This window comes from Leptonotus elevatus, chromosome 11 (assembly GCF_054856555.1).
Source record: "Leptonotus elevatus isolate MCC_2025b chromosome 11, RoL_Lele_1.0, whole genome shotgun sequence".
Classification (NCBI taxonomy): domain Eukaryota; kingdom Metazoa; phylum Chordata; class Actinopteri; order Syngnathiformes; family Syngnathidae; genus Leptonotus; species Leptonotus elevatus.
This window is the reverse complement of record NC_141249.1, coordinates 20,131,190-20,156,349: the sequence shown is the minus strand read 5'-3', so window position 1 is coordinate 20,156,349 and position 25,160 is coordinate 20,131,190. Positions and strand designations below refer to the sequence as shown.

Genomic DNA, 25,160 nt, shown 5'->3' with positions numbered 1-25,160 from the left:
TTTTTTTTTTAAATAGAAATGTCAAATGAATTTTTGACGTCGATAGTCGTCAATGGCAGTGAGAGTTAAAGGTCTTCAGGCATTTTGTTTTGGGAATTCAAATGAAACTAAGAGGCTTCTAAGAATCTCACAAATGTTAAACACAGCAGTATTTAAAAAAGAAAAGATAGTCAACGTCTTGTCAATCATAAAAATAAAAAAAAGTACAACTTTCTTATTATACAACTTTTTCCCCCAACAAACATCATCTCTCAAAATATCGACTTTATTCAAACATCTTTCTCCATTACAACAAAACAATTGCAGGCATGTTTGTAACATTTCAACGTCCTTTTTTATATTTCTGTCTCTTGTAATGTACAAACTTTGTGTGTCTTGTCGGGTAACTTTTTTTTTTTTCCTCTTGAAATGACAACCTCCCTCTCTGCTTTTTCCTCTTTTAATAAGTGTTTGTAAGCTGCTTCGAAAAAACCCTTTGTCGGGCTTGTCAAAATAAGAACAAAAACACAAAACTAAGAATAGGGTGATGAGTAAGGATGGATGGTTGTTGTTAGGATGAAAGAGCGGCTCTTGAAACTCTGGTCCTTGGAGTGTATACGGAGAAAAGACGTCTTAACAGTTTCGCACAGAAACGTACAGCAAGTGACACCCAGTTGGATAAAGTGCAATTATAGCGGGAAGGGGCGTGGCTAATGTCGGTTCACTCTCCGGAGCGGCAGCACGCCCGGAATCCGCACTGCAGGTTCTGGCATCCGCTCGCCGTGTCTGCGTTCGGACCTCAACACACAAACAAACAAAAAAAGCGTCAGCGTATGATGTCGTTTGCGAAAAAAAAAAAAAAAAGTCCACTAAATATCAAGAATAATGATTTAGGGAGTAGAGAAGAAGTGAATGATGACAAAAGCCTTTTTTTATGTCATGCGGATTTGTACCGTTGATGTTGTCGCAGTAGTAGAAGTGTTCGTCGTTGAGGGCGGGGCATGCCGACACCAGTTGGTAAAGCCCCGCCTCCGTGACCGACAGGCAGCCTGATAGGTTGAGATGCTCCAGGACCGGGAGGCCTCCCAGCTCCGACATGGCCCTCGAAAACAACGACGACAACAAACACTCAACACTCTTGCTCAGAGATGAATTGTGTGAGTTTTTCGGGGGGAATTAAAAAGAAAATAGTAAAAGAAAAACGGAAAAAGTTGAAGCTTTGCAGTGAGCAACTTTCATTTGTTGACTCCCACACTATTTAAATAAAGATGACTTAGGTGTTTTTCACATAGCAGCGACAATATATTACTAGTGAGGATGGCGCCCCCAAGTGGACAAAAATTATATCAAAACATCAAATGCCCCTTTTGCTATTTGATAAAAAAAAAAAAAAACATTTCATCTGATTAATTGTCGGATACTCAGTAAAATAACCATTTCAATATATATATATATATATATATTTTTTTTTTTTTACTTGATATGTGTAGACCTACCTGAGTCCCACATCTGTGATCTGATAGCATCCGGACAGGCTGAGAAAGTTGAGCGTGCGCCTGGCGCCCGATTGGTTAGTCCTGTTGTTGGGGCGTTTAGTGTCCATTGGCGAGGGGCGGCCATTAGTCCTGAGGGCCGCGTCGCCATTGCCGCCATTGCAGCAGGCGGCGTGAGCGCAAAACCTGTCTGCCGAAACGGCGTAGTGCAAAATGGCGGCGGCGTTGGGGCCGTTCCTGACCGTGAGGCCCCGCCTACAGCAGCACAGGCCGCCCACCAGCTGAGTCTCCACAAAGCGTTCCTCCTCCTCCTCCTCCATCTCCTCGCAGCCTCGCCGCGTCCACTCGGCCGAGTCCTCGATGTCGGCCGGCACCCACGCGGGCCCCCAGCCGCCGGCCCTTTGCTTGAAGATGACGGCCCGCTGCCGGCGGTGGCGCCGCGACTGCCACGGGGAGCCGAGGTCCCCCAGCGCCAGAGAAAGTCTCTTCAGGGCGTGGTCGGTGATCTTGTCGCAACCGGACAGGTCCAGATGTTGCAGAGAAGCGCAAGCGCCCACGTAGGACCAGCTGAGGACAACGTGGGGACATTTTTCAAGAATATCTTAATAACAATCGTCGACAGCAAATGATCAACTGCCGTTCTTTTCAAAATGAATGCAACGTCTGAAAGCGAGAATTATCAGATACATTGTAGGCAAGTTGAATTCGCGGAAATGGAAAGTTTGTAAAGACAATGGCACTTTATATAAAAACACATAAATTTGACAATAAAATAAATCACAGTTATGCCGCAGTAGCTTTATCATGGTTTTAGTCAACCGTGGTGTCCCCCAAGGCTCCGTGCTCAGTCCAATACTCTTCGCTACATTACTGTGTTTTATAAAGTACCGTTGAGTGCAATTTTCGTCACATTAAAATGTGATATTTAACGTTGTTTTGGCGGCAATTAGCTTGCATAGCGCTGTAGATTATTGAACCGTAAAAACATGGCAAGATTGTCAAGAACGAAGCAGATCGGCCAACCAAATGTTATGGCGATTTGGGAATTTACCTGTCAAAAGCAAAATCGGTGACATCCGTCTGCGTCAGGTCCAGATGAGCCACGTTAGGACAGAGATTGAGGATCTGGCGCACCTGTTCGACAACATTTCAATTAATACAAACGGTTGCTTCATCACACTTTCTATTTTTTGCCATTTATTCTTTTAATAGTTAAGTTTTTGAAAATTGTGTATTTTTTTCAAATTATTTTTCTATTTTTTTTTTTAATGTTTCCAGTATTTGTGTAATTTTAATACTGTATCATGATATAAATAAAATAAAATAAATAATACATCAAATATTAATTTCTCAAAAATGTAGGTATTTTATAAAAAAAATTGGCGATGAATGTCAATATAATCGTCATATAATACTTTTCTTACACACCATTTTGCTGGACACGGTGGAGCCGTAGGCCAGCACGAGCGACTTGACGTGCTGGCCCACGACCGGGAGAAGGTTCTGGATGATTCCGTTCAGGAGTCTCTTCTCACGCTGGGCCGTGCTGATGGCCAACGAGTCGCCGCACTCGTCTGAGACGTTTGACGTTTGTTATTTATATAGAGTGCTACCTTGACTTGTTATTAAATAGCCAAATGAGCCATCGCCAGATCCATTTTTTAATTTGGTGGGGGGTTTTTTTTTGGTGGCTGAAATGGATTCATAGTATTTTCATTCATTACAGAGGCGAAGAGATGATCTGAGTTACAAGTTTGCTATGGGAAGGAATTCACCTCTTAAGTCAAGGTATCACTGTTTCACTGTTGTATGTGTATGGTTAAGAATGAAGATAAGAGGTCACCAGATTCATCGATGTCGGCATCCTCATCCCACTCCTGGTACGCGCGCACTTCGTTCTCCCGACTCTTCACCCAGCCGTCATCCGGCTCCTGGTCCCAATTGCCGGGGGGGCCGTTGTAAAAGTCACCTAGGGATTGATTGCCATTTCCTTTCTTAGTTTCTCAGAAAATGAAGTTTTTCATTTTCACTCATTCATTTAACATTTCATTAACAACTCTTTCCCTTCATTAAATTAAAGTTGTTTACATTTTTTTAAAAATATATAAAATTTGGGAAATTTTGTTTTTATTTTTTTATTTTTGAAAAAAAAAAAAAGTTTGTCATTACACACTTAAATTAAAATGATTCAGACTTTATTCCATATGCAATTACAACTACTTACATAAAAGTACAAAATAATTTCATTGACTCAGAAATTCATATATTTTCCGGCAATATTTGAATTTTTTTATATCTATTGTGGCATGTACAATTACATATATAATGTTCATTTATCTTTTTTGAAAATATTACAATTTTAATGACAAACTATTAGACGTTTTCCTGTCATATGACTAAATTAACAAAAAAAAAAGTGAAATGTTTTTTAAATTCTTGTAATTACATCTGTGTGTGACTAAACGTCTTTTTTATGTATTTAATTATTATCAAAAAATATATATTTTACATGCCGATGATTCCTTTCGGGATTGCCTGCACCCCCCCTACACCAATGCCATGATTACCTCTGGCCCAGCGGACAGGGTAGAGGTGCCTCCACAGAGAACCGGTCCTGGTCAGCTCAGACCAGGAGGCGCACACTTGGCTGCAGCGGCAAAGATCTTGAGGGCCCAAATAGCGGAAGATCCTCAAGACGACTTCAGATGGAAGGTGGGAGACGTGCACCGAGCAAGTCCCATCATTCTCCACTTCTGTGGGAAGACCAGTTAGGTATTAGAACAAAAAAAACAAAAAAACGATTTGAACTATTTTTATTATTATTATTATTATTATATTTTGAGGCTAACCATAGTCGGTCTTCTCGTGGTCGGCGTATTTGAAGGCCTTCTGCAGCTCCTCGGCGTGGCTCCACAGGCTGAAGCCCTTGAGGACGTCCGCGGCGCAATTCCACGGCTGCTGAGTGCAGTGCTGCGCCATCACCTGCTTCTTGATGGCCTTCAGCTCCTCGTAGCTGAAGTGCTGCATCAGCATGGGCTGGAACACCTGAAACGCGCACACACCGCGCCGATTGCGTCTCCTTGCGTAACTGACCGCGCTTTGGACAACCCAAAAAATGTACAAGCGAATAGTCAAAAAATCGAATGAATAATTGACACCAATTATATCTGGAGTCAAGGGGGATTTTTTTTTTTTAATCCAAAATATTCCTAAATAATCCCAATCAGCATTTTCCATGCAAGAATGAAGCTAGTATGCTAGCTAAGCCTCATGCAAAGGTGAGTTGTTTGGGTTGAATTTAATGTCCGAATGCAGTTTATGTAACATGGGTTCGTAATTGCGTACAAGATATTTATATTTATGATCATCCCCGGGGCTTTGTCGCCATCTAGTGGCAAATCAGAAGTTGTTTTAAGCAATCCATGACAAATTCTCCCGTTTGACGATTTTAACAGCGGTGTTTTGTGCATGTACATTTTTTTGGCCGAGAAAAAAAACCCTGCTATTTTTCATGCCACATATGTTACCTCTTCCTCCTCCTTCATGTGTGGCAGGAAGTCCAGCGTGAAAGCCTCCAGTCTCTCCTTCAGCTGCTGAGCGTAGTTGAGCTGCTCGTATTCACTCTAAAAACGCACGCAAGCATCGTTGGCTGATTTCGATACATCGCTAGCGCGGTCGCCGCAAATCACAAAACATGCTCACTGACAGCATTATCAAAGTACCCTGAAGAGTTGCAACTTATCTCTGCTTTCACTTTCGAAATGACCACTGTGACTCATAGGAGTCCAGATGGCACACAATGAGTCAGCGCTTCCTTTTTTTTTTTTTTTTTAATATATAAAAATAAAGTTGCATGACAGCAGCCCCGACCTTGACATTGTGCAGGCCCTTCTCGAGGAGCAGCAGCATGTCGGAGAGTTTGTTGTCCGAGTGCATGTTGTAGACGGTGCAGCAGCGCTCTTCCAAAAGGCTGATGATGTACTCGTTCTCGATCTGCTCGTGCATCTTGAACTCCTTGAAGGTGGCCAGCAGCGACTTGAGGAAGGAGCGGAAGTCGCTGTTGTTGGAGAAGTTGGTCTCCGACAGCTGCCGAGCAAAAAAAATTAACATGTGAACCTCACAGGTCAAATAAAACACAGATTGGCAGGCAAAACGGTCATTTAAAAAAGCGATGGCAAAAAAAAAAGCTTTTATTATTTTTCGGTGGACTAATACAACTCTACTTGCATAAGTCTCAAAATGACATATTCCCATAAAACTATGATTTTTAACTTCCTGTTTTTAGAAATAAAACATGATAATTAGCAATTCGCGGCAACATAACGCTAGCTCGCGAGTTGCCGGCCAAAGCAAAAATAACTACTTCGCAACACAACAGTATTCTCAATATATTATGACTCTTTTATTTTCGTCTTGCATCTCAATCAAAACACAAATTATGACAAGCTTTAATTTAAAAATATGAGTCTATTAAAATAAACTGTTACTGTTTGATTTTGTGGATGGGAAAGTACATAATTGCTACATATTTAATGTTTTGCATTAGACGTCATACTACGCAGCAGCAACACCCCTTCACTAACGCCAGCTTGCAAGATAAGCGCACGTTACGTCGCATTACCGTCATAATATTTTTGTTTTTAAATGAGAAAACATTCAGTCGCATATCCGCAAAAACACAATAAATAAAGAGGTGTGGTGTCCTCATAAAAGCCTGTTGCATAACCACGTAGCCCCACAAGCTAACATGCTAACGCTAGCGAGCGTCGTATTTTTGGGGGTACCGTTGCAGCGATGTGGAGTTTTTTTTTTTTAAGAAGACTTTAATATCACAGAGGCTCAATAAACTCTCACCTTCTCGGAATAAAGGCCCACCAGCTGCTTCATTCGCCAGTGCGGGCCTGTGAAAACGTCCACCTCGTCCGGAAAGGGAGCCATGTTGACCAGGCTGGTAGATGTGTATTTAGCTACGTTAGCATTTAGCTCTTGCGTCGTCGTTGTTGTTGTCGTCACTGTAGGGGTTTGGTCCATGGCTGAGATCATAGAAATACACAACCACTAGAGTAAGCTCTGGCTGGGTGAGGACGCGTAGCTCTACCCGCCATCTTGGACCGGGAGTCGCCGTGAGGTCCGTTACTTGATACCTCTGCCGTTATGCACGAACACTTTGCTGACACATTCAATATGGCGGACCTGTGGACGTTTTGTAACAATGGCTTAACACACTCAAGGCGGGATCTATGTACGTATACACATTGATTTAAATTTAATAATCTGAATCTCTGGTAAGTATTATGTATTTTATTGAAATGACGTACAGTATTTGTATGTTATTAGCTAGCCACTGATCGGGAACTGCTCCAGATGATGTGTGAGGCACATTAACATGCGTTTCCTTTTTTTTTTTTGGAAGGGGGGGGGGGGTAGTATTGATGGTTTTGGTCAGATTTGTGCAACATGAACCGAAAATGGCATCTACTTCAATTTGAATGTGCTTAATCGATTGTGTTATTCAAAAGACAGTCAACAACAGTCATTTGAGCTGTCGGAACTTTTGTGGCCTGATTTTCACGCATCTAATTATCTTAAAGCGTGAGACTACAGTGACAGTAAATGCTCACCTCATTCAAAAATGCAGCATCATTTCCCAACCTTTATTTTGCCAAGTCATATTATTTTGCATTAGAAAAATCTCACTCATACAATAATGTCACAAAATCAATACACATATTACAATAATATTGATCTCTCTCTCAGTGTGCGTGCTGTGACTTTATTTAATTTAACTGTATGTGCCTTTCACACAGAAGAACCCAGCAAACCAGATTTAGATGTGTGCAATACAATTATAAATGTATAAGTAGTTTGTTTTACTGATTAGTTCCATGCTCAAATTAAAGTAGTAGTAGAAAGTAAATGTACTAAATCATCAACAATGTGTGTTACATGTATCAGAAAAGCTGTTTGTGAATGACTCTACTCACAAAACGTTTGTGATATTCCGATTTGGGGTGAAATTTCAGGACTAACTAAAATGCACTTTCCCGTTTTCAGTATGGGGAAATGAACCCAGTCCCTGAAAAGAAACCTCCCACAGAGGTCAAGAAGAAGAGGTGAGGGCGCACAACTTCCTTTTTGAAGTCTGTTACTATGCTAATGCTAATGCTAATGCTAATGCTAATGGTGGAACCGAGTTAGAAGAAGGCCAGCTTCCTACAGGTTCATTTTGTTCAAATTAATTGATGGGAAATGTTTATTTTCTCTTGCGGTGATCCCACATACAAATGGCATAAACCACATTACACTTTGGTTATATTTACGTTTGATCCAATCGGCAAACGCCCCAAGATTCACTGGTTAAAAATGAGACAAGCCCCCCAAATTACACTGGCTAAACAAACACTGCCTGAAATCCCCCAAAGTTAAGTCCAGTTACAAAGAATTCTTTAAATTCCCACTTAAGTAGTACTGGTTAAAAAGAATACCGTAAAAGATTAAAAAATAATAATAATAAAGACTCTTGTCTATCCCCAAATAGTTACTTTGGTTAAACGAGATAGCCTAAAGCCCACAAAGTGACAGTAGTTAAAATAAGAATATCGTAAATCCTCCAAAAGTAGTGTCAATTAAAACAAGGCTAATGTAAATAAAAGCCGAACAGTTTCGGTTAAAATTAGACTACCTAAACTACCCCAAATGATGTGTTGGTGAAGTTAAGTCTATCGTAAACAGTGGTGGCAAATCCAGGTCCAGAAAGCCACAGTTTGGCTAGCTAGCTAGCACCCTAGCAGGTAAACCAGCACCATGGGAGCTCGCTAGCTAGCTAGCTAGCACCTGAGGCTAAAGCCAAACTGTGGCAGGGTTTTTACTTCCTGGACCTGGATTTGCCACCTCTGATCGTAAATCCCACAAAAGTTCATTTCCAGGAACTAAAGCTACCTTCAGTCCCCCAGAGGTCGTGCATCAAAATAATGGAATAGATATGGGTCCATATAAACACGGTGACCAACTCTTTTGGGAGTACAGACCATTTTATTACGTCCTGTTCGGGCGTCTGGGGTTTTTATAAAATCATGAACATGTCCGGTGAAGTGCACCGTGTAACTGCGACTGGTACCACAATTTCAAGGCCGGGGCAAGTGTCCTCTTTTTTGGGGGAAATGGGAATATGGTCACCCTACGTATTAACAAGGCATCGATCAGAATTCCCAAGGAGATGTTTTGGTAGGACAAGAAAGATAAGACTCCCGTAAAATCCAGATCCAGACGAGTATCCTCCGACTGAGGACTCCAATATCTTTTCATTTAGGAGTCTTTGTTGTGTGAGATCTTCTTCCATAACAACGTCTTGAGGTTGTTGAGAACCAGCGAGTGTTGGATCTCCGCCTGCTCCGCCGACCCCCGCAGCGCCATGCAAGCGTACAGCTGCTTCTCCAGCTCCTCGCGGATGTCCGAGGGCGCCCCCTGCAGGACGTAGTCCTCCAAGACCCGGCAGGCCTTAGCCAGGTTGGGCTCGGCCACCTCGGGGGTGCAGCGCCGCTTGGTGAGATCGCAGGAAGTCAGACAGTCCACGCCGTAAACGCAGTCCGTGTCCTTGTCGCATCTCTGCTGCCGGATGGCTTCCTGGAAGGTGGCCTCGGGGACGATGTTCTGGGCGTTCGCCACCCTAAAATCATGGCGACCGGTATACCCAAAGTGGGCGGCGCTCAGGTCGCACATAAGGAAGCTTCCAAAGGCCCCGTGGAACAGATCCTCTACCAGCTCCAGGAGCCCGATCGAGATCTTAGCTCTGTGGGGCCAAGCGGGGGTGAACCAGTGGTCGGTGGCGCGCCGCACCCATGCCGGCACCCATGCCGGCGCCCTAACGCCGTACAGCGGGGCGTTTGGGACCTTCTCCGTCACGTAGAGGTCACCGCAGAAGCCGAGAATCTTGGGCGTGTGTCCACGTTCCTGCAGCGCCAACGCCAGCAGGAAATCGTTGAGCTGCAGCAGCGCCCACGACGACCGAGCCTCCGCCAAGGAAACGTGACCGTCCTTGTTGGCGTCGGCCGCCGCCAGGGCACGGATGGTCAACTCGCCGAGGTTGGCCTGCTCCTCGTCCACTTTGGCCTGTGAGGAACAAAACCACAACTAGAGCTGGGGGGGAAATTAATCGATTAATCAGCAAGTAATCGATTATCAAATTAATCGACAACTATTTTAATAATCGAAATAATCGTTTTCGAGCCATGTTTTAATTTGAAATTGTCCAAATCTTCATATCAACAGTAATTATTCACTGATTTCTGTGAAAAAAGACTGATTATCTTCTGTGTTTGATCAAAATAAGACATTTGCAAACATCTGTTTTTAGTTTGGAAAACAATGACTAAACCAGTAAGAGTACAACATCAAACCTCCTTTTTTTCTTTTTTATTCATTAGCTCCCAAAAACATATATACAGTCTATTTTAAATACAATGCTCCCAAAGACGTATTTATACGTTTTTTTATTTAATTTTTATGCTATGCAAGAACTGAAGAGGGACGTTTGAAGAATGGTAGTTATTAGAAAAACGCCCAGCAGGTGGCAGCAGAGTATAAGAGATAAACCAAGCCATGTTGCAATATGCGCTTTCCCCAACTGTTTTAAACAGATTTGTGATTAATGATGAAACTTAGCTATATTCTAATGCTAATCGCTGCAAAACGGAAACAAATAGAAATCTACTTTTTTTCTGATGAAAGAAGAAACCAATCTTTGTTTTGGTAGGTTCCATGTTTTTATAGCTATAGAACACAATATTCTGCGGGCCTTGCAAAATCAGTCAAAATCGAGTAAAACAGCCGACTGAGCGAAGGGGGTTGCTTCAGTTTAGTTAATCCCTATACGAATACAAAAGTACGAAATAAACACCAATGACAAATAAATAAATGCTTTTGTAATACAAAAGTAAAATGAATCTGATTAGTCGATTAATTGATTCATCGATTGAATAATCGATAGATTAATCCGATTCATCGATTGAATAATCGATAGATTAATCGATTCCAAGAATATTAGAGCGTGACAGCACTACTCACAACTTTGTCAGGCAAATACTGTATAAAATACGTTCTATCACGGCGCCATGGCACCCTGGTTGGCGCTCCCTGGTCTAAAGTTCTCCACGGCCTACCTTGAGGTGGTCCAGGATCATCTCCCTGAACTTCTCCATGGAGGTCCCCTTGGCGGGGGTGTCGAAGAGGGCGGCGGCCTCCTTCCTGGCCTCCATCTGGCTCCCCACGTCGTAAGCGGGGGCCTCCTCCACCTGACACCTGACCACGCCCTCCAGATCGCCCCACATGCCCGAGTACACCTGAAAACCACATCCAGAAGAGGAACAGGGACAGAAAGTTGAAGACTTGCCGACCGTACAAACCGATTCATCAGTGAATTTGCTTGAGCGTAAGCGTACCTGTTTGGAGGCGTGCGTGCTGAGACACTTGTTGAGCTCCAAGGTGTTCTTGTCACACAAGCTGCCGCAGGCCGAGCCGTCCACCAGGCCTTTTCTGTATTTGGCACACTTCGACACAACATCGGCGATCAGACAAGATGGCTGGCTGAAGGAGCAAAAAATCTGCCGAGCGGTTTTTGTTTTGTTTTGGTCTGTTCACCGTGGCCGCGGCACATTGGCGTCCTCGGCACAGCTCCGAGTAGGACGAGTACTCCACGTAGACCACCCAGCTGCCCACCAACACCGCCAGCCAACATACGAACAAACACTTCAGGTGCGCCGACGACAAACGTGCCTATTGGGGGGGGGGGGGGGGGGGGGCATACAGACAGTGTCAGCATAAGGTTTCACAAAAAGTGCTTTTCCTTTTCACAATCCCTTTCTATCATCAAGATATTATTCCAAACACTGGCTTGAAAGCCCTACTACACCTTTTAGTTGAAACCCTAAATCAAGGCTTGGCACCCTCTTTTGACACACCTAACCCTGACTTGAAACCCGCTCCAGTGTTTGTATAAAAAAAACTCTATTTTGAAACCCAAACCAAGCCTGTCGACTCTAAACTCAATTTGAAGCCCTAACCCTGACACAAACCACTCATTTCAAACCTTAACCCTGACTTGAAAACCTCCTTGTGTCTTGAAACCCTCATCAAGGCTTCGTTGAAGCCTTTAACAAAACTCAAAGCTTGGAACTCTCACTTGAAAGCCAATCAAAGTCTCAAAACCACCGTACTTTGAAACCCAAAACGATGCTCGAAATTCTCTTTTGATACCCTAAACCATGATTTGAATCCCTTACGCTGATTTGAAATTTGAACTCGAAACCCGAACTGTGGATTTGAAACCGTTACCCTCGCTTGTTTGAAATCGTCATCAAGGCTTGAAACCATACTTTGAAACCCAGCAAGGCTTGCGACCCTCATTAAGGTTTTCACTTGAAACCTTAATTTCAAACCCTAACTCGGGTTTGAAAATATCAACTCAGTTTCAAGAAATGTGTTAAATCGATGAAGGAAAAAGTGAAAAAACCCTTAGCCTAGCTTGATGCGCTAGCCTCATTTTGTAATCCTAATCCTACTTTTAAACACCAACCAATCCTTGAAACCCCAATTTGACACCCCCCAACCCTGTCTTAAAACCTTACTTTCATAAACCAGCTCTGGCTTGAAACCCTCATTTGAAGTGCCGCCCGTGCAGGCTCCATTAAGCGCTTGGTCAGCTTGTTTTTCCTTGCGTAGCCCCCGCAAGGCCGCAATCAATTCTCGTGGCCTTCAGTTGGCTTTGAGCAGCCTTCACGCGACCGCCACAAACTGATCGCTGCATCGATCGCGACTGCCGGGCCGGCTATTAATTAGAAGAGGCTGCTGCCTTTTTCGTATACGAACGACTTTGTTACGTTTTGACGATGAAATGAACGGCCCCCGTCCGTCCCTAATAAAGTGTCCATTTGAATTGCGCGAGCCTTGCAGTCGGAGGTGACGACGAGCAGAACGTTTGGGCTTCGGTGTTCGGCGTTCATACATTATGGATGACGATAAAGCTCGGAGCTTAATGGGCTCCCGGTGGAAACATGCGGGGGGTGGTGGGCGGGGCTTTCCACGAAGCGATGGCATGAGTGTGACACGGGCAAATAATAGCGCTGTTAAATACTCTTTCAAATCAATCTTTGCTTTAAAGGGATACTTGACTCGTTGAGCCACTTTTAACAGTAAAAAAAAAATCATATTTTGTCCAGATTTTGTCCATTCCAATTGCTGTCCATTGAAGATGACATCACCCGTTGCTGAGGAATAGGCATGTAACGATATCCAAACAATCACGATACGATATCATCACGGTTTGGACTTCACGATACAATGATAATAATCACAATATAAATAATATTAAAAAAAAGGTCACAATATTGTAAAAAAATATATATATAAAAAAATAAAAACAAGCTCAGACAATATTGGCTTTTTGTACATAACTGCAATGCATGTAAACAACCTACAATCTCGAATCGCTCGTATCATTGAGGCGTTTATTCGCTATTGCACGCACACATCGACTTCCTCCACATATTGGCTCGACTCGCGAGCATATTGCATTTCCCTTCATCTGACCATTAGCGTGGATTTTAAAACAAAGGAGGGCCTAAACATGCCTTGCGAAAATTAAACTGCACTAAAAATATGAGCCACCAGAGGGTGCTAGAACTGCTCAAATGGAAATCAACCTGACTTTTTTAACAGATGCGCTGCTTTTAATATCGTGACATGACAACAAGGTTATTTTAGTTAACGAAAACAAAAGAAAAAACTAAAACAAAAATTCAAAAAGCAATAAAATAAAAACGAAAATGCTTTTTAAGAAACGAAAACTAACTGAAACTACATTTTATGTTTACAGAACTAACTAAAACTAAATATAATTACTACTACTTTGGTAATACATTTAATACATGAGCCTTTGAGGATGATTTTAAATGTGATTTTTAGTATATTTATTTCAATATTAACCGAAATTAATAAAAATAAAATATAATTGTGTAATACACATTAAAATAAATCAATAAAACAAAAATTAATACTGAAACTAACTAAAACCAAACTAAATCTAAGCATAAAAAAAAAATACAAAAACTAATGAAAACTAACAGAACCACCCTGAAAACGAATTAAAACGAACTAAATTTAAATAACAAAACAAACTAAAAACTATCCTTACATTCCTACTGAGGAAGTAGGTAACGACCAATCATGGCTCCGTTTTCTGACCAAACCCAGAAAACAGGTGAGCCATGATTGGTCGTTACCTACTTCCTCAGCACAGGTGATGTCATCTTCAGTCGACAGTTAGTGGAAAAATTAGTTTTTAAAGGTATTAATTGTATACAAAAAAACTATGTAGTTATCAAATTAATTCTGGTCAAACTAACTTTTTACTGCTGAAAATGGCTGAATGAGTCAAGTATCCTTTAAAAAAAAAATACAATGTGAAATATACATGTACCTTGACTTACAAGTACTTTTTGAGTAACAAGTTGCCACTTGTTCATTTTTCCTTTTTTTGTAGGCCAAACTGTCAAACAAAGAACTGTTGGCGAACATTTGCGACCTTGAATGAACTCTGACGAACGCTGATGAGAATTCAACATCCACAAACGTTCACAAGAAGTTTGCGTGGCTTGTAAAATAGTAAATCTGACCATAATATGCTCAGCGCCTCACCACCAGCCATCAACCTCACCTCGCCGCAACTTAGAACTTCCTTATCCGTCTGTGATCTCTTATCAAAGTTTCACTTCCGTGGTTGCGGCCACCAGGGACCTCTTCACCTCGAGTCACCCTCGTCAAGTACCAACGCTCATCAGGTGGTGCACTTTTTTTTCCTTTTTTTTTTACAGTGTTGCATTCAAGAACGCACTGAAAACAAGTTATCGCCGCATGATGAGTGGTCCATGTGAGTCTATTTATGTACGGCGAGTCGACGTAAAACCATTTATGTGACTAAGCGAGACTATAGATGTCCATCAAACTTGTGACTTACAGAGTCGATATAAATCTAAACAAGTCTATGTGTGAATTTAGGTCCTCTAAGTCTATAGCGAGTTACATGACGTCGACCTAATTGAGCTATGTCGACTTATTACATTTTAGATTCCATGTACGCGAACGTCTATGAGTCCGTCTGTCTACCTGAGTCTATGCACTCAAAGTCCATAGAAGTCAGTTAACGCCTCACCGCATGGCGACTGGGATGGATTCGTGCTTCACGGTGGAAGCGGTCGCCATAGCAACGGAGATGAGCCCACCCCGCAGGGACGTATATGCACGAACACACGACTAAAGCACGCGCCAGCTTGACTCACCTGCGGGTTCAGGGGCTTCCGGAAGAAGAAGAAAATGATGAAGAAGAAGAATCTCCATGGCAGCTGAGCTCTCGCCATGGCCGTGCAGCAAACTGGCACCGAGCTGGCGTCAAGCCCACCGGATCGCACGTGACGTGACGTGACGTGACGCACCCCCCGCCCCGCGCCCCGCGCGCCCCCCCAGCAGGAGGACGCGGAGGTGCTGCGCGGAGAGCTCTGCTTTCAAGCGAGGCTCGCATCGGTCGTGATGCACCCACACCGCCCGCCCACTGCACACGCGCGCGCACACGTCCACACACACACACTTGTCTTTGTATCTTTGTAGGGACATCTCATTGCCATAATGCATTTCCTAGCCCCTTCCCCTAACCCCAACCATAAAAAATGATTGCCTACCCCCATTCCTTACCCTAACCTTAACCATAACTCAATTCAAGTCTTGACCCTCAAAAAGAGGTCTGAACTTGTGGGGATCACCAAAATGTCCCCACAATTTCAAGTCGGTCCCCACAAAGGTAGTTAAACTTGGAAATGTAGCAAAGACGAAACCACACACACACACATAGATCTCGATTCCCTACTGACGTCACATTTCTAGTCTAAACACAGACTTTATATGTTAAAAAAAAGTATGTAAATTCATTGAAATGAAAAAAAAAAAAGATTATTACAACAGTCATAGCGATCCTCTACGCCCCCTGGTGGATGCAAACAGGATATCAATCTCTTCGATAACGTAGCAAGCACAAATAGTTGCTAGCGCCATTGCTAGCATCATATATGGTACTTAAGAAATACGCTTCTAACGCGCACTGATTAATGACATTTCCATTCATTTACAACCAGATTATTGTGGGCTCAGATGGCATTCTGTGATACCTTATGTGTGTAGCGGTTAGCATTGAGCTAACCACAACATAGCATTATTTGACAGATAATACACATAGATTGTTTATCATAGAGTAGACAAAAGTGTGCTTGTTGATTTTTTTGGAGTGATTTTAAAGACTATGCGGATGAGCTAATAGGCCTGACATAAAAAGCGCAACATTAGCATTTTGAGCTAACAACAAAATTCTAAGTCACCTACATCAATTGACAATGATTTCCTTTTTGAATGAGATTATATGAACAACTGTATATCCTAAACTCACCAAAAAAAACTATAAAATGTACCACTGAATTCCACGCTACGATATCGTTGCGCACACCTGCTGTCCTCGACCCTACCCAAAAAATCTGATTGGCTAAACTGTTGCCGCCCACTCCTCCTCAGCGATTCGAGGCGACAACAAACAAAAATAGATTTGTTTTTTTATCACTACAGAGAAAATTGCAGTGAATTAGATAAAGGTTTGTTTAAAAAGAGACAAAATATTCCTAACAGCGAAATGTTACGAAGCTGCTGTGAGGGAGTGCAAAAAGGCAAAGTGGAAGCACAAACACGCTCATTTCCTGTCATTATGTCATCAGGATGCTAATAGCTGCAGAGTAACTGGAGAGTGGGAGGATGAACAAAACAACGTGATGGGCACTTTATTAGGTACATCATCTATTGACAAAAAAAAAAAAAAATGCAGTTGTCTACATTGTGCACTGTGCAGCATGCAATGAAACGCAACATTGTTTATATTGATGATTGAAAATCATTCCAAGAGTTGCTTTCAGTAGCTAAATAAGGTGGGCCATAGCAACCATGCATTTCATGTACAAGTCTAGCGCCCCCCTTGGGAGAAATCTGAACTGCATGGAGACATGAAAAATGGACCAAATCTGTACATTTCTCGAAGCCCTAGTCACGTACCATTAATCGATTTAATCCACAATATGTCAGGGTTTTTTTTATGAAGAAGAAGAGCAAAAAGGAAACACTGGTAAAATGATAAGCACAGCGAATCACCATCATAAAATCTTTATTACTTTTAAACACCAATGATTACAGTAACATTTTATGAGTTGAAAAATTATGCAAGTATAAGCAGTCTAATATGTAAAAAAAAATAAAAATTATCCTTATTGACAAATTTAATTCACAGAGCATATGGCATCGAGCAAGCTAGTGGCTAACATGAGAAGCTAACAGTGTAGATCTCACTACACCAGCTAGACTATAGTGACTGAAGATCTATATTCAAAGTGTTTTGTTGACAAAAGGCTAAAAAAAGAAGAAGTAAAAAGAGTCTTTGAATAAAAACAGGAAGCAGAATGTGTGTGCGTGACACTGCAGAGTAAGCAATCAAATGCTGTGAAAACACGTCCCCAAACGGGTCTTGCCTCCAATAATGTCATCCTTCAAGTTAAACCCATAAAATAAGAAGGGTCCTTTTTCTCAGACAGGACCTGTTAACCGGGTTCTAGTCTCTCATATAGTACCAGAATTGCGGTTGTTAACGTGCAAGCCACCATCTAGCAACCAATAAGAAAGTGTAGACTTTTTAGCACCTCTTCCTAATACCGCATCCACCACCATTGCCTAGTAAATCCATCTATTCTTGTCCTTACCCAACATAAAATGACTACCAGATTTTGGACCTTTCAGCATCCAGCACTCTACAGAAAAGACAGAACCACGCCACTATCTATAGTGACCAGAGACACCGACAACAAAATGTCACTCAAAGGAAGACAAAAGAGAAACAAATGCAAGAGGATATAAACAAAACACATGCTAGTGATAAAATATATTTTTGCTCAACCATCGCCCTGGGTTTTGTTCCTGGTGTGACCGGTCTAGAATAGCATCCGGCTGACAACAAGTTCAATGGGACAGTTTTGGAGCCCTTTGACGACTACGTCCTAGTTGGCACTTCTTGGATCTTCTGATTGAGGAAGGTCTTTTGACTGTGGCAACTACTAGTCCAGATGCAGGACTCTGGACTCCACTGACAACAAGCCCAGAAGGAGGTTTTTGGACTTCAGCTATGACGAGTCCAGAGGTAGGACTCTGGCTCCCGCTGACTACAAGTTGAGAGGGAGGGCTTTGGACCTCTGTGACAAAGAGTCCAGAGGTAGGACTCTCTGGTCCATTGACAACCAAGAGCTCCTGAAAACCAACAGAGGCTGCGTCTGCCAGTAGGACCGTGTTCTGTATCTGAGGCTGAACCACATACTGCATGGGCTGGAGCACGGGACTGGCGGCGAAGTAAAATGGCTGCTTATGTTGCAGAACCACGGTCTGATCTCGGTGGTCACTGCTTCTAACTGAGGAGTGCAAATTAGTTCTGGACCTGGAAGAGGACTTCTCAGTCGACGACATCTCCTTCTCCGTGTTTATGTCACACTTTAAGACAACGGGTGTTGGGACAACCTGAGGCAAGACAGATTGTGATGCTTTTACTAAAGGCTTGGGCGATGGTGGCCGAGGGAAACAGATCTCTGCCAGAGTCTTGAAATTGGGCCCCAGATCATCCAGGAATTGCAAGTCCTCTTCAGAGTCCAAGAGGCTGCAGCAGCCGATGGAGCCGGTGAGAGACTCTGAGCCTTCATTGTCAAACACCAACAGACGGTCACTGATCGAGACCACACACTCTACTTTCTGTTTGGGGGGGGGGGGGGGGGTAAAACATCAACCAGAGTACAAATACTTATTTACTGCACTCAAATAGATGTTTCATTTAGTACCTGTGAATAGTAGTCCTGGAGGATGGCATGGGGTAGCGCCAGGTCGTCAAAGGCAGCCACCGCGCGGTGCCGACTGACAACATTGTTACCAACGCCAAGGCGGAACCTGGAAGTGCCGTCGACCTCCGAGAAACTTCCACGGACATCCCGAAGCTTGTACATGACTTCATTGTGCGCCGACGCGGTCTGATGAACACCCTTAAGGTCTCCAAATGCATTTGTCCCGACAAGCTCCTGTTTCTCCAACATCAGGGGGACACTGAAGAGTGGCACCTCCTGAAAGAAACAAATTGCAGTGAGATGAAGAGCTTCATTTAGATTAAAAAAATAAAAATAATCATATGGTCTCTATTTTTTTTTTTTTTTTTTTATGTATTCAAAGCGTTTGGCCTCCATAGCGCATATTTTCACGTATTGCGGTCTGAAACGTATATCCTGGAATGAGCAGGGGATCATCACAGTGTAGACACACAGTAAATGATAGACGGACGTGTCTTGTCACCTTGTCCTCGCCTATGCCCTCGGTGTGGTACGATACAAGCTGTGCCTTGGTGTTGAACGGCAAGTCATCAAATTGGTCAGGGAAGATGGCGCCCGTTTCCCCGCATTGGCAGAAGAGCGAGAGAAGAGGGACGACTGCAGACAGTCAAGAACACGCGCAAGATTGTGAACCGTCTTTAACGAGCCTAACACATATAAACTTTGTCAATCGTAAAAACTATGGCACAACTTTGACTTCATCAGCAGCTTAGTCCTGGTTCAACATTTCGCACGCATTGTCACTGATACTCACGCAGCAGGAGGCACAACGCTAGCAGCATCAGGCAGATAGCAGCGGTGGAAAGTTCCACCGACGGGCGCCCCAGCTTAGCAGTCCGAGCGCTGCAATCCTTGTTGTCAACGCAGGTGCACACGCCCACGGTGAAAATCTGGACGTCAGGGCAAGACAAACCCTGGGCGTCGACCACCTCCACCCGCACTTGGTATGATCCTGGCCACAAGGCCTCTTGAGAATGGAGGGCTGCACTCGTCTCTTTGGAATATACAGATTCAGAGATTTGTATTTAACTTTAAAATGCGCAGCAGTGAACTCTCGTGGTTCAATAAAAAAAAACTGGATTTAAAAAAAAAAAAGGACGAGGAAATGCCACTCTGTTGGTTTGGGGTCACGCTAAAGCTAATGCTATGTGAAACATTGGTTTTGATCAATAAAAGTAATCGGCTATTTGGTTCGTTCTTTGTCATATTTGTTTGTTGTTGTGTTTTAGTTAGTTTGCTCTTACAATGCCTCTTAAAATTCAATGTTTAAGTGTTTTGAAAATGCATCACCTCTGAGTCAGTTGGATTTAGCGCAATATATTTAGCAGAGACGTCTATCAAGGGTAGATAGACGCACAAAAATAAAGTCTCAAGAAGCCTGACAAGGCACAGAAAGTCAGCCATTTTGTTACAAACAGCCATTTTAGGTTCATGTCATTTCCAGAGGAACTCCAAAAAGACACACAGATTTTGACCAATTTCTACCAAATTTGAACCACACATAGCAGACATACAGAAGACAAAAAATTGTGAATTAAATCAATTTACGTGATTGCGTGTGCCAGAGTGTAGCGGCAAATTTGAACTTGCCATGAAACACACCAAACTCTAGTAATACGTCGTTTTGAAAATTCAGCCCCTGAAGATAGTTTCACCAGCAACATGAGATTCGGTAGACACGCCTGTTGCAAGTATACCCACAAAATTGTTTCAAGAAACCATGCTCAGAACAACAGAGGAATTCCGCCATTTTGGTTTGATTTCGGGATCATTTTTGGACCTTTCCAGAGGTCCTTCAAAGATAAACTTAGAATGCAAAATTGCCAACGCCGAGAGTTATAAGGTCTCTTACCATTGATAACTTCTAGCTGCCATTTTCCACGTGTCCCACCCGGAATGATTACGAAGGTAAAGGGTGCGGCATTGGGGCTAGCATCCTGGTCCAGGCCAGTGACGTAGACCGTCTTTTGGTCTGAGCACACACTGGTGCGGGTGGCGGTCAATGTGGGGCAGTGGTCATTGGAGTCACTCACTTGGATGGCCAGCGTCCCTGTAGCAGTCTTTGTGGGCGTGTCTGAGGACCGCAAACAACTGTAACAAGATGACGTCTAAAAAGGATCTAAAATGTAGAATCCGCGTTCATCCTTTTTTGCTTTTCGAATGAATCTGGCATGTAGTGCGGTACTTCTGGTACGGCGACAATTGCATTCAAATTAACAACCGGTTGGGTGTTGAACACATTTTACCCAGGTGTTGTTCCACCTTTGAAATAACACTGATGCTACCTCCGAAATCAGGAATTATCCAGTTGGTTCCTCCATTCGTGCCTTTCACACAGTACATCGACACTGGCCAAGCCAGCTTTGACAGGCAGTGTGAAAGGGGCTATTGACTCTTACAGTCAAGCACTTCAAGAATGTTTTCGTCAGCCTGTCAACATTTTTCCCCTCACAACCGACGCTTGTTAAAACACTTGGTTTTACATTCTCTTGGGCTTGTTAATTTTTTTTCTTTGTGTCATTTTATGGCCATCAAGCTTTGAAACTTGCTTGACAGCTCAAGTCAAAGACCAGCAAGCTTCACTTCGCAAGCTCTCAGGCAATCGTCTTTACGACAAACCTTTTTTATCATCCTCATATACGTTTGGATCGCCACGCTGCGAGGGCCGCACCCCAACCGACATCAGTCAAACACTACTAGGAAGCCTTGGTTGGTATGTCGCGCGAAAGGTTTACCTTCGCTGATGGCCAGGATCTTTGCCATGTAGGTTCCATTCACCAAGTAGGGCGATTCTCGGTCCGGAGCTTTGTTGAGTTTGATTGCCGCCGTTTCTTTATCCACGGTGAACCAATTGTCCGGATCGTAGCCTTTGACGTAGCTACGGGACACAAAGGGCATTATTGGTGATGATAACAAAGTATATCCCGCTAGAAATGATGACAGGTGCCCCGGTTTCCACCGAGCAGTTTTACACTTGGTTACTGTAAAAAGACACCTTTACTTATAAAGAACTTCCTTGTTGTTCTTCATTGATTATTTTTGTGTTCTATTTATAGTATTCACATGACGTCATGTGCCCCACGTTGTGTGCCGTTCACAGGTCCATGGAATGTCGAATGGGAACGGACAAAGAAGTGTCCGGATTTGCAAAGATAAATCGAAAGGATTTCCAACCGACAAAGTCTACCAAAGTGTGTTCTGACCATTTTGATTAAGGTGGTAAAAATGCTTTTACCATAATGCGATCGTGATATATGTGAGCCGCTAGCCGTGCCTAGCTCTGGCCAAAAATAGATCTGGTGGTCAAGATGTTCGATTTTGAGATCTCTCCAAATACTCTTCTTAAGGTCTCTTATTTTTCTTTCCCACCAGCCCAAAAGTTGAAATTGTTGTTAAAGTGTACGGAAATAAGTGACGAATCAACAATGTGGATTCGTTGTTTTTGTAGTAACATTCTAGCGCTAGTAGCTAGCGCGGTCGGGAAATTAGCTAACTTGGTTTAACTTGGAGATTCTTCACCTCAAATTCACAAATGATAAATAAATGCACATAGCAACCAACAAAAGCCGAAAGTACAGAAGACGCAAGAATGTCCGTGTTTTGGGATCGAGCCATCCTAGCTCAGAGCATACGTGCCATGTAGTCCGGTCCGGGCAGTAACATCGGCAAATGTTTGTAATCCAATCGCTTCCACTAATCAAACGTTTCAACGTGTACCGCTGCAAGGAGTGTTGAGCTAAATCTTCCGCATACGTCTTGCTTACACAAGTAATGTTAGAGGAAGCTGGGGGTTGACATTCATCAATAACAAAAGAACATTCGGTGTAAACACAATGTTTCAGAGTCCGCTGGAAAGTTGACCCACCGTGAGGGGCCGACTCGCCGTTCTGTGACGTCAGTGAATACTATCTATATTCTTATTTTGAGGAATGTCGTTGTTGTTTTTGCTGTAACATGCTAGCGCTGGTAGCTAGCATGATCCTGAAATGTATAAATGGCTGTTCCCAATTGCACACTTGAACTTCAAGGTACTTTGTTTTGTTTGTCTTACTGTCACCAGGTGTTTTCTTATGTGTGAAGATTCCTGTCCAAACTCAGACTTCAAAACTTCACAGTAGTCGAGATCAGTAATGGTAGCCTAACCTGACATCCTCTGCCGGTTTGCCAGTGTCTGGATCGACAGCTGCAAAAACTGCGATCACGCCGTCTTCAGGCGACTCCTCCGGGTCCTCGGACAAGGGGATGTTCTTGGTTTCAGGAAGGAACGCCGGATCCTCCGGCATGTTGTTTACTGCAATCTTGATGTGGTAGCTTTTGGTTGGTGCCTTTGGTTTGGCATCAGCTCCCGCTTGGAGGTCCGGCTTTACTCCGGCTCCAGCTTCGACGTTAACGTCCAGGCTTGATCCCCCGCTTCTGTTCACGCCAGCATCACCTACCGCCACCCCTGCACTTGCGCCCAGACCAGGTCCAATCGGAGCTCTAGGATCAGCTGAAGAAGAATGCCCCTCTCCAACCAGGATGTCCACATCCATCAATATAGCACCGCCCTCCACAAAGGGAGCCACGTTTGAGATGAGGAGGCCCAACACCAGATTCTGGACTTCTTCAAAGTCCACAGGCTGCTCATAACACAAAGCAGAAAAATGACAGCTCGTCACTGGAAAACCCCGTAAGTTGAGGCACTCTTAAGCCAACATACCATTGTATGTACAGCATGTACCTTAATCAGCGTCAGAACGCCTTCATTAGTTTCTGCGTCAGTATGAATATCAAAAATACGGTCTTCATTTCCGCTGGCAATGCTGAAGACGGTCTTCCAGTTGTCAGAGTACTCCAGGTCATTGTCCAGAGATTTGAGCCGCAGCACCACCACGTCGTGCACATTTTCATCCACGGAGCCTGTATGCTGAAATCACAAACATATTCAGTTTCTGGTTCGAACAAATCTACATATTTTGGCAGAGCAAAGTCTACCAGGAAAAAAAATCTAAGTCTTACAAGAAACCCATGCCAAGTCCATATTTCTCACCTCCTGTTTCTCCAAAATGGGGATGTTATCGTTGATATCCTGGACCCTGATCTCCACAGTTCCCGTGCCCACCAGGCCCCCTGGAGCCCCACCCAAGTCTGCCCCCTGTATGATGAGTTTGTAAAAGTCGTGTGTCTGCCGTAAAGCAAACAGGAAAACATTTGAATTTACTTCCAATGAAACCTTGACTGAGAGTGCATTTTAGTGCTCTTACTTCTCGGTCCAGTAAGGGACTGCTGACATACAGTTTTCCAGTCTTCCTGTCTATAGTGAACATGGGACCAGGACCTTCTGGATCTTGACTGATGATACTGTAAGCGATCTCAGAATTGATCGTCCCTTCTTGGTCATCGTCTTTGCCGGTGATTTGCATCACAAAAGTCCCTAGAAGAGCGCAGAAAACTTCAGTACAAGGTCTTCTTCTTCAACAGACCATTTCTCACCAGGGTTGAGTTTATTTTCAGTTTGTTAGAAACATTTTAAATGCATCCAGTGTAAATACGAAGTTGTACAGAGAACATCATAAGCCTGCCCCCAGAATTTGAAGTTCCAGGTGTCACAAGTACCTTCCTTGCTGGCCTCCGTTACGTTGCCAGAATACAGCTGAAAATATGGCGTTTGGTTATTCTGGTCCAGGACTGTGACGGTCAACGGGACTCCCTCCTCGGCTTCGGTACCGTCAAGATATCGAGCACTTCCTGTTAGCTGCAAAAACAAAATGACTACTGGGATAAATGTATGACTGCAGGTAACAGGACTCCTAATTGCTAATGTTGCCATGCATTTTCATTTCATTCCCTCCATTTCTTTCATTTTTATCTATCTATCAAATTTTTCTCTAGTATTCCGTTCTTCTACCTTTATCTCTCCAGTTCTAGAAAAAAAAAATCTGATTGTAAAAGTGAAATATTACAAGATTAAATTTTTTTAGGGAAAAACATAATAGAAACAAGTAAAATAAGTTCCTTTGGGAGAATAATGTAATATTGTCCTAATATTTTGAGAGAGAGAAAACATTGCGAGAATACGTTCGGAATACAACAAGTCTCAGTGGAATAGAATAAGTCATAATTTTATATGTGGGAACAAGCCCTTTTTTGAAAGGAATTTACAAGCATGAAAGAAAGCACAAACAGAAATGGTCATTTTATGAGATTAAAGAGCTAAAAAAAAAGAAGAAGACTTTTATGAGAATAACATCATCACAACTATAAATGCATATTTTCATTGGTATGAGGACTGTTGTTGATTTAAAATTTCTAAAAAATTGTAGTCAAGCATTTAAGCATTTGGCAAAACATATCAACTGGTTGCTACGGTCACTTCAACTCCAACTTACATTGAAGACGGAGAATTTCTCCCTGTCCAAAAGTCCAGTGATACGCACAAAGCCAGTCTTGGGGTCCACCAAGAACAGGTTGTAAGGGGGCTTGTCGGCTCCTGGTCCCGACAGGAAATAGTCCACCTCTGCGTATCGCTCCTTGTCTGACCGGATCTGACAATAAAAATTTTAATTTTGACAAATTGATAACCATGATAGCCAACTTTCTCACTCACACTAACTTTAAATGATACTTTAGTTTTTAACCATATATTTCTTGTAACGTCAGGACCAATCAGAAGTGTTGACATGCTTCTCGTCCAACGAACAGAGCAGTCACTGAAAAT

The 25,160-nt window shown here is 43.0% G+C and overlaps 3 protein-coding genes across 6 annotated transcripts; all 3 read right to left on the bottom strand.

The window, feature by feature from the left end:
- Positions 1–246: 246 nt before the first annotated feature.
- On the bottom strand, positions 247–6,494 carry fbxl5 (F-box and leucine-rich repeat protein 5). Its single transcript, XM_086088700.1, has 11 exons — positions 6,327–6,494; positions 5,343–5,558; positions 5,000–5,095; positions 4,322–4,517; positions 4,040–4,225; positions 3,316–3,441; positions 2,901–3,046; positions 2,524–2,606; positions 1,476–2,039; positions 933–1,081; positions 247–777 (listed from the first exon to the last, which is right to left on the bottom strand). Exons 1-11 carry the CDS (start codon positions 6,408–6,410, stop codon positions 701–703), a joined length of 1,923 nt encoding a protein of 640 aa, XP_085944826.1. The 5' UTR covers positions 6,411–6,494; the 3' UTR covers positions 247–700.
- Positions 6,495–7,692: 1,198 nt separating this feature from the next.
- Positions 7,693–15,034, bottom strand: LOC147166384 (divergent protein kinase domain 1A-like). Of its 3 annotated transcripts, none has more exons than XM_086090275.1 (5): positions 14,804–15,034; positions 11,109–11,243; positions 10,910–11,017; positions 10,631–10,810; positions 7,693–9,581 (listed from the first exon to the last, which is right to left on the bottom strand). In XM_086090275.1, the coding sequence occupies exons 1-5, from the start codon at positions 14,879–14,881 to the stop codon at positions 8,778–8,780; spliced, it is 1,305 nt and encodes a 434-aa protein (XP_085946401.1). In that variant the 5' UTR covers positions 14,882–15,034; the 3' UTR covers positions 7,693–8,777. The 3 variants fall into 3 exon arrangements, with proteins under 3 accessions (XP_085946401.1, XP_085946404.1, XP_085946402.1); XM_086090278.1 differs by lacking the exon at positions 14,804–15,034 and adding an exon at positions 14,141–14,252; XM_086090276.1 differs by lacking the exon at positions 14,804–15,034 and adding an exon at positions 12,095–12,461.
- A 1,665-nt stretch (positions 15,035–16,699) lies between these two features.
- Positions 16,700–25,160, bottom strand: LOC147166383 (desmoglein-2.1-like). 2 transcript variants are annotated; one of them, XM_086090259.1, is made up of 13 exons: positions 25,056–25,160; positions 24,832–24,987; positions 24,059–24,197; positions 23,707–23,876; positions 23,493–23,627; positions 23,184–23,369; positions 22,607–23,082; positions 21,199–21,341; positions 20,316–20,537; positions 19,218–19,457; positions 18,927–19,060; positions 18,425–18,700; positions 16,700–18,338 (listed from the first exon to the last, which is right to left on the bottom strand). In XM_086090259.1, exons 1-13 carry the CDS (start codon positions 25,122–25,124, stop codon positions 17,562–17,564), a joined length of 3,123 nt encoding a protein of 1,040 aa, XP_085946385.1. In that variant the 5' UTR covers positions 25,125–25,160; the 3' UTR covers positions 16,700–17,561. The 2 variants fall into 2 exon arrangements, with proteins under 2 accessions (XP_085946385.1, XP_085946386.1); XM_086090260.1 differs by lacking the exon at positions 20,316–20,537.

Excerpts from the sequence above, each read along its gene's own strand:
- fbxl5 (XM_086088700.1), bottom strand. The coding sequence starts at position 6,410 with ATGGCTCCCTTTCCGGACGAGGTGGACGTTTTCACAGGCCCGCACTGG. Across the intron at positions 2,607-2,900 it reads CCACCGTGTCCAGCAAAATG|GTGCGCCAGATCCTCAATCT; the intron begins GTGTGTAAGAAA and ends GTTGTCGAACAG. Across the intron at positions 2,040-2,523 it reads ACCGATTTTGCTTTTGACAG|CTGGTCCTACGTGGGCGCTT; the intron begins GTAAATTCCCAA and ends CGTTGTCCTCAG.
- LOC147166384 (XM_086090275.1), bottom strand. The coding sequence starts at position 14,881 with ATGGCGAGAGCTCAGCTGCCATGGAGATTCTTCTTCTTCATCATTTTC. Across the intron at positions 11,018-11,108 it reads GCCAATGTGCCGCGGCCACG|TGTGCCAAATACAGAAAAGG; the intron begins GTGAACAGACCA and ends GTTGTGTCGAAG. Across the intron at positions 9,582-10,630 it reads TGATCCTGGACCACCTCAAG|GCCAAAGTGGACGAGGAGCA; the intron begins GTAGGCCGTGGA and ends TGTTCCTCACAG.
- LOC147166383 (XM_086090259.1), bottom strand. The coding sequence starts at position 25,124 with ATGTCAACACTTCTGATTGGTCCTGACGTTACAAGAAATATATGGTTA. Across the intron at positions 19,458-20,315 it reads GCAGCTAGAAGTTATCAATG|AGACGAGTGCAGCCCTCCAT; the intron begins GTAAGAGACCTT and ends TATATTCCAAAG. Across the intron at positions 19,061-19,217 it reads AGCGTTGTGCCTCCTGCTGC|TCGTCCCTCTTCTCTCGCTC; the intron begins GTGAGTATCAGT and ends GACTGTCTGCAG.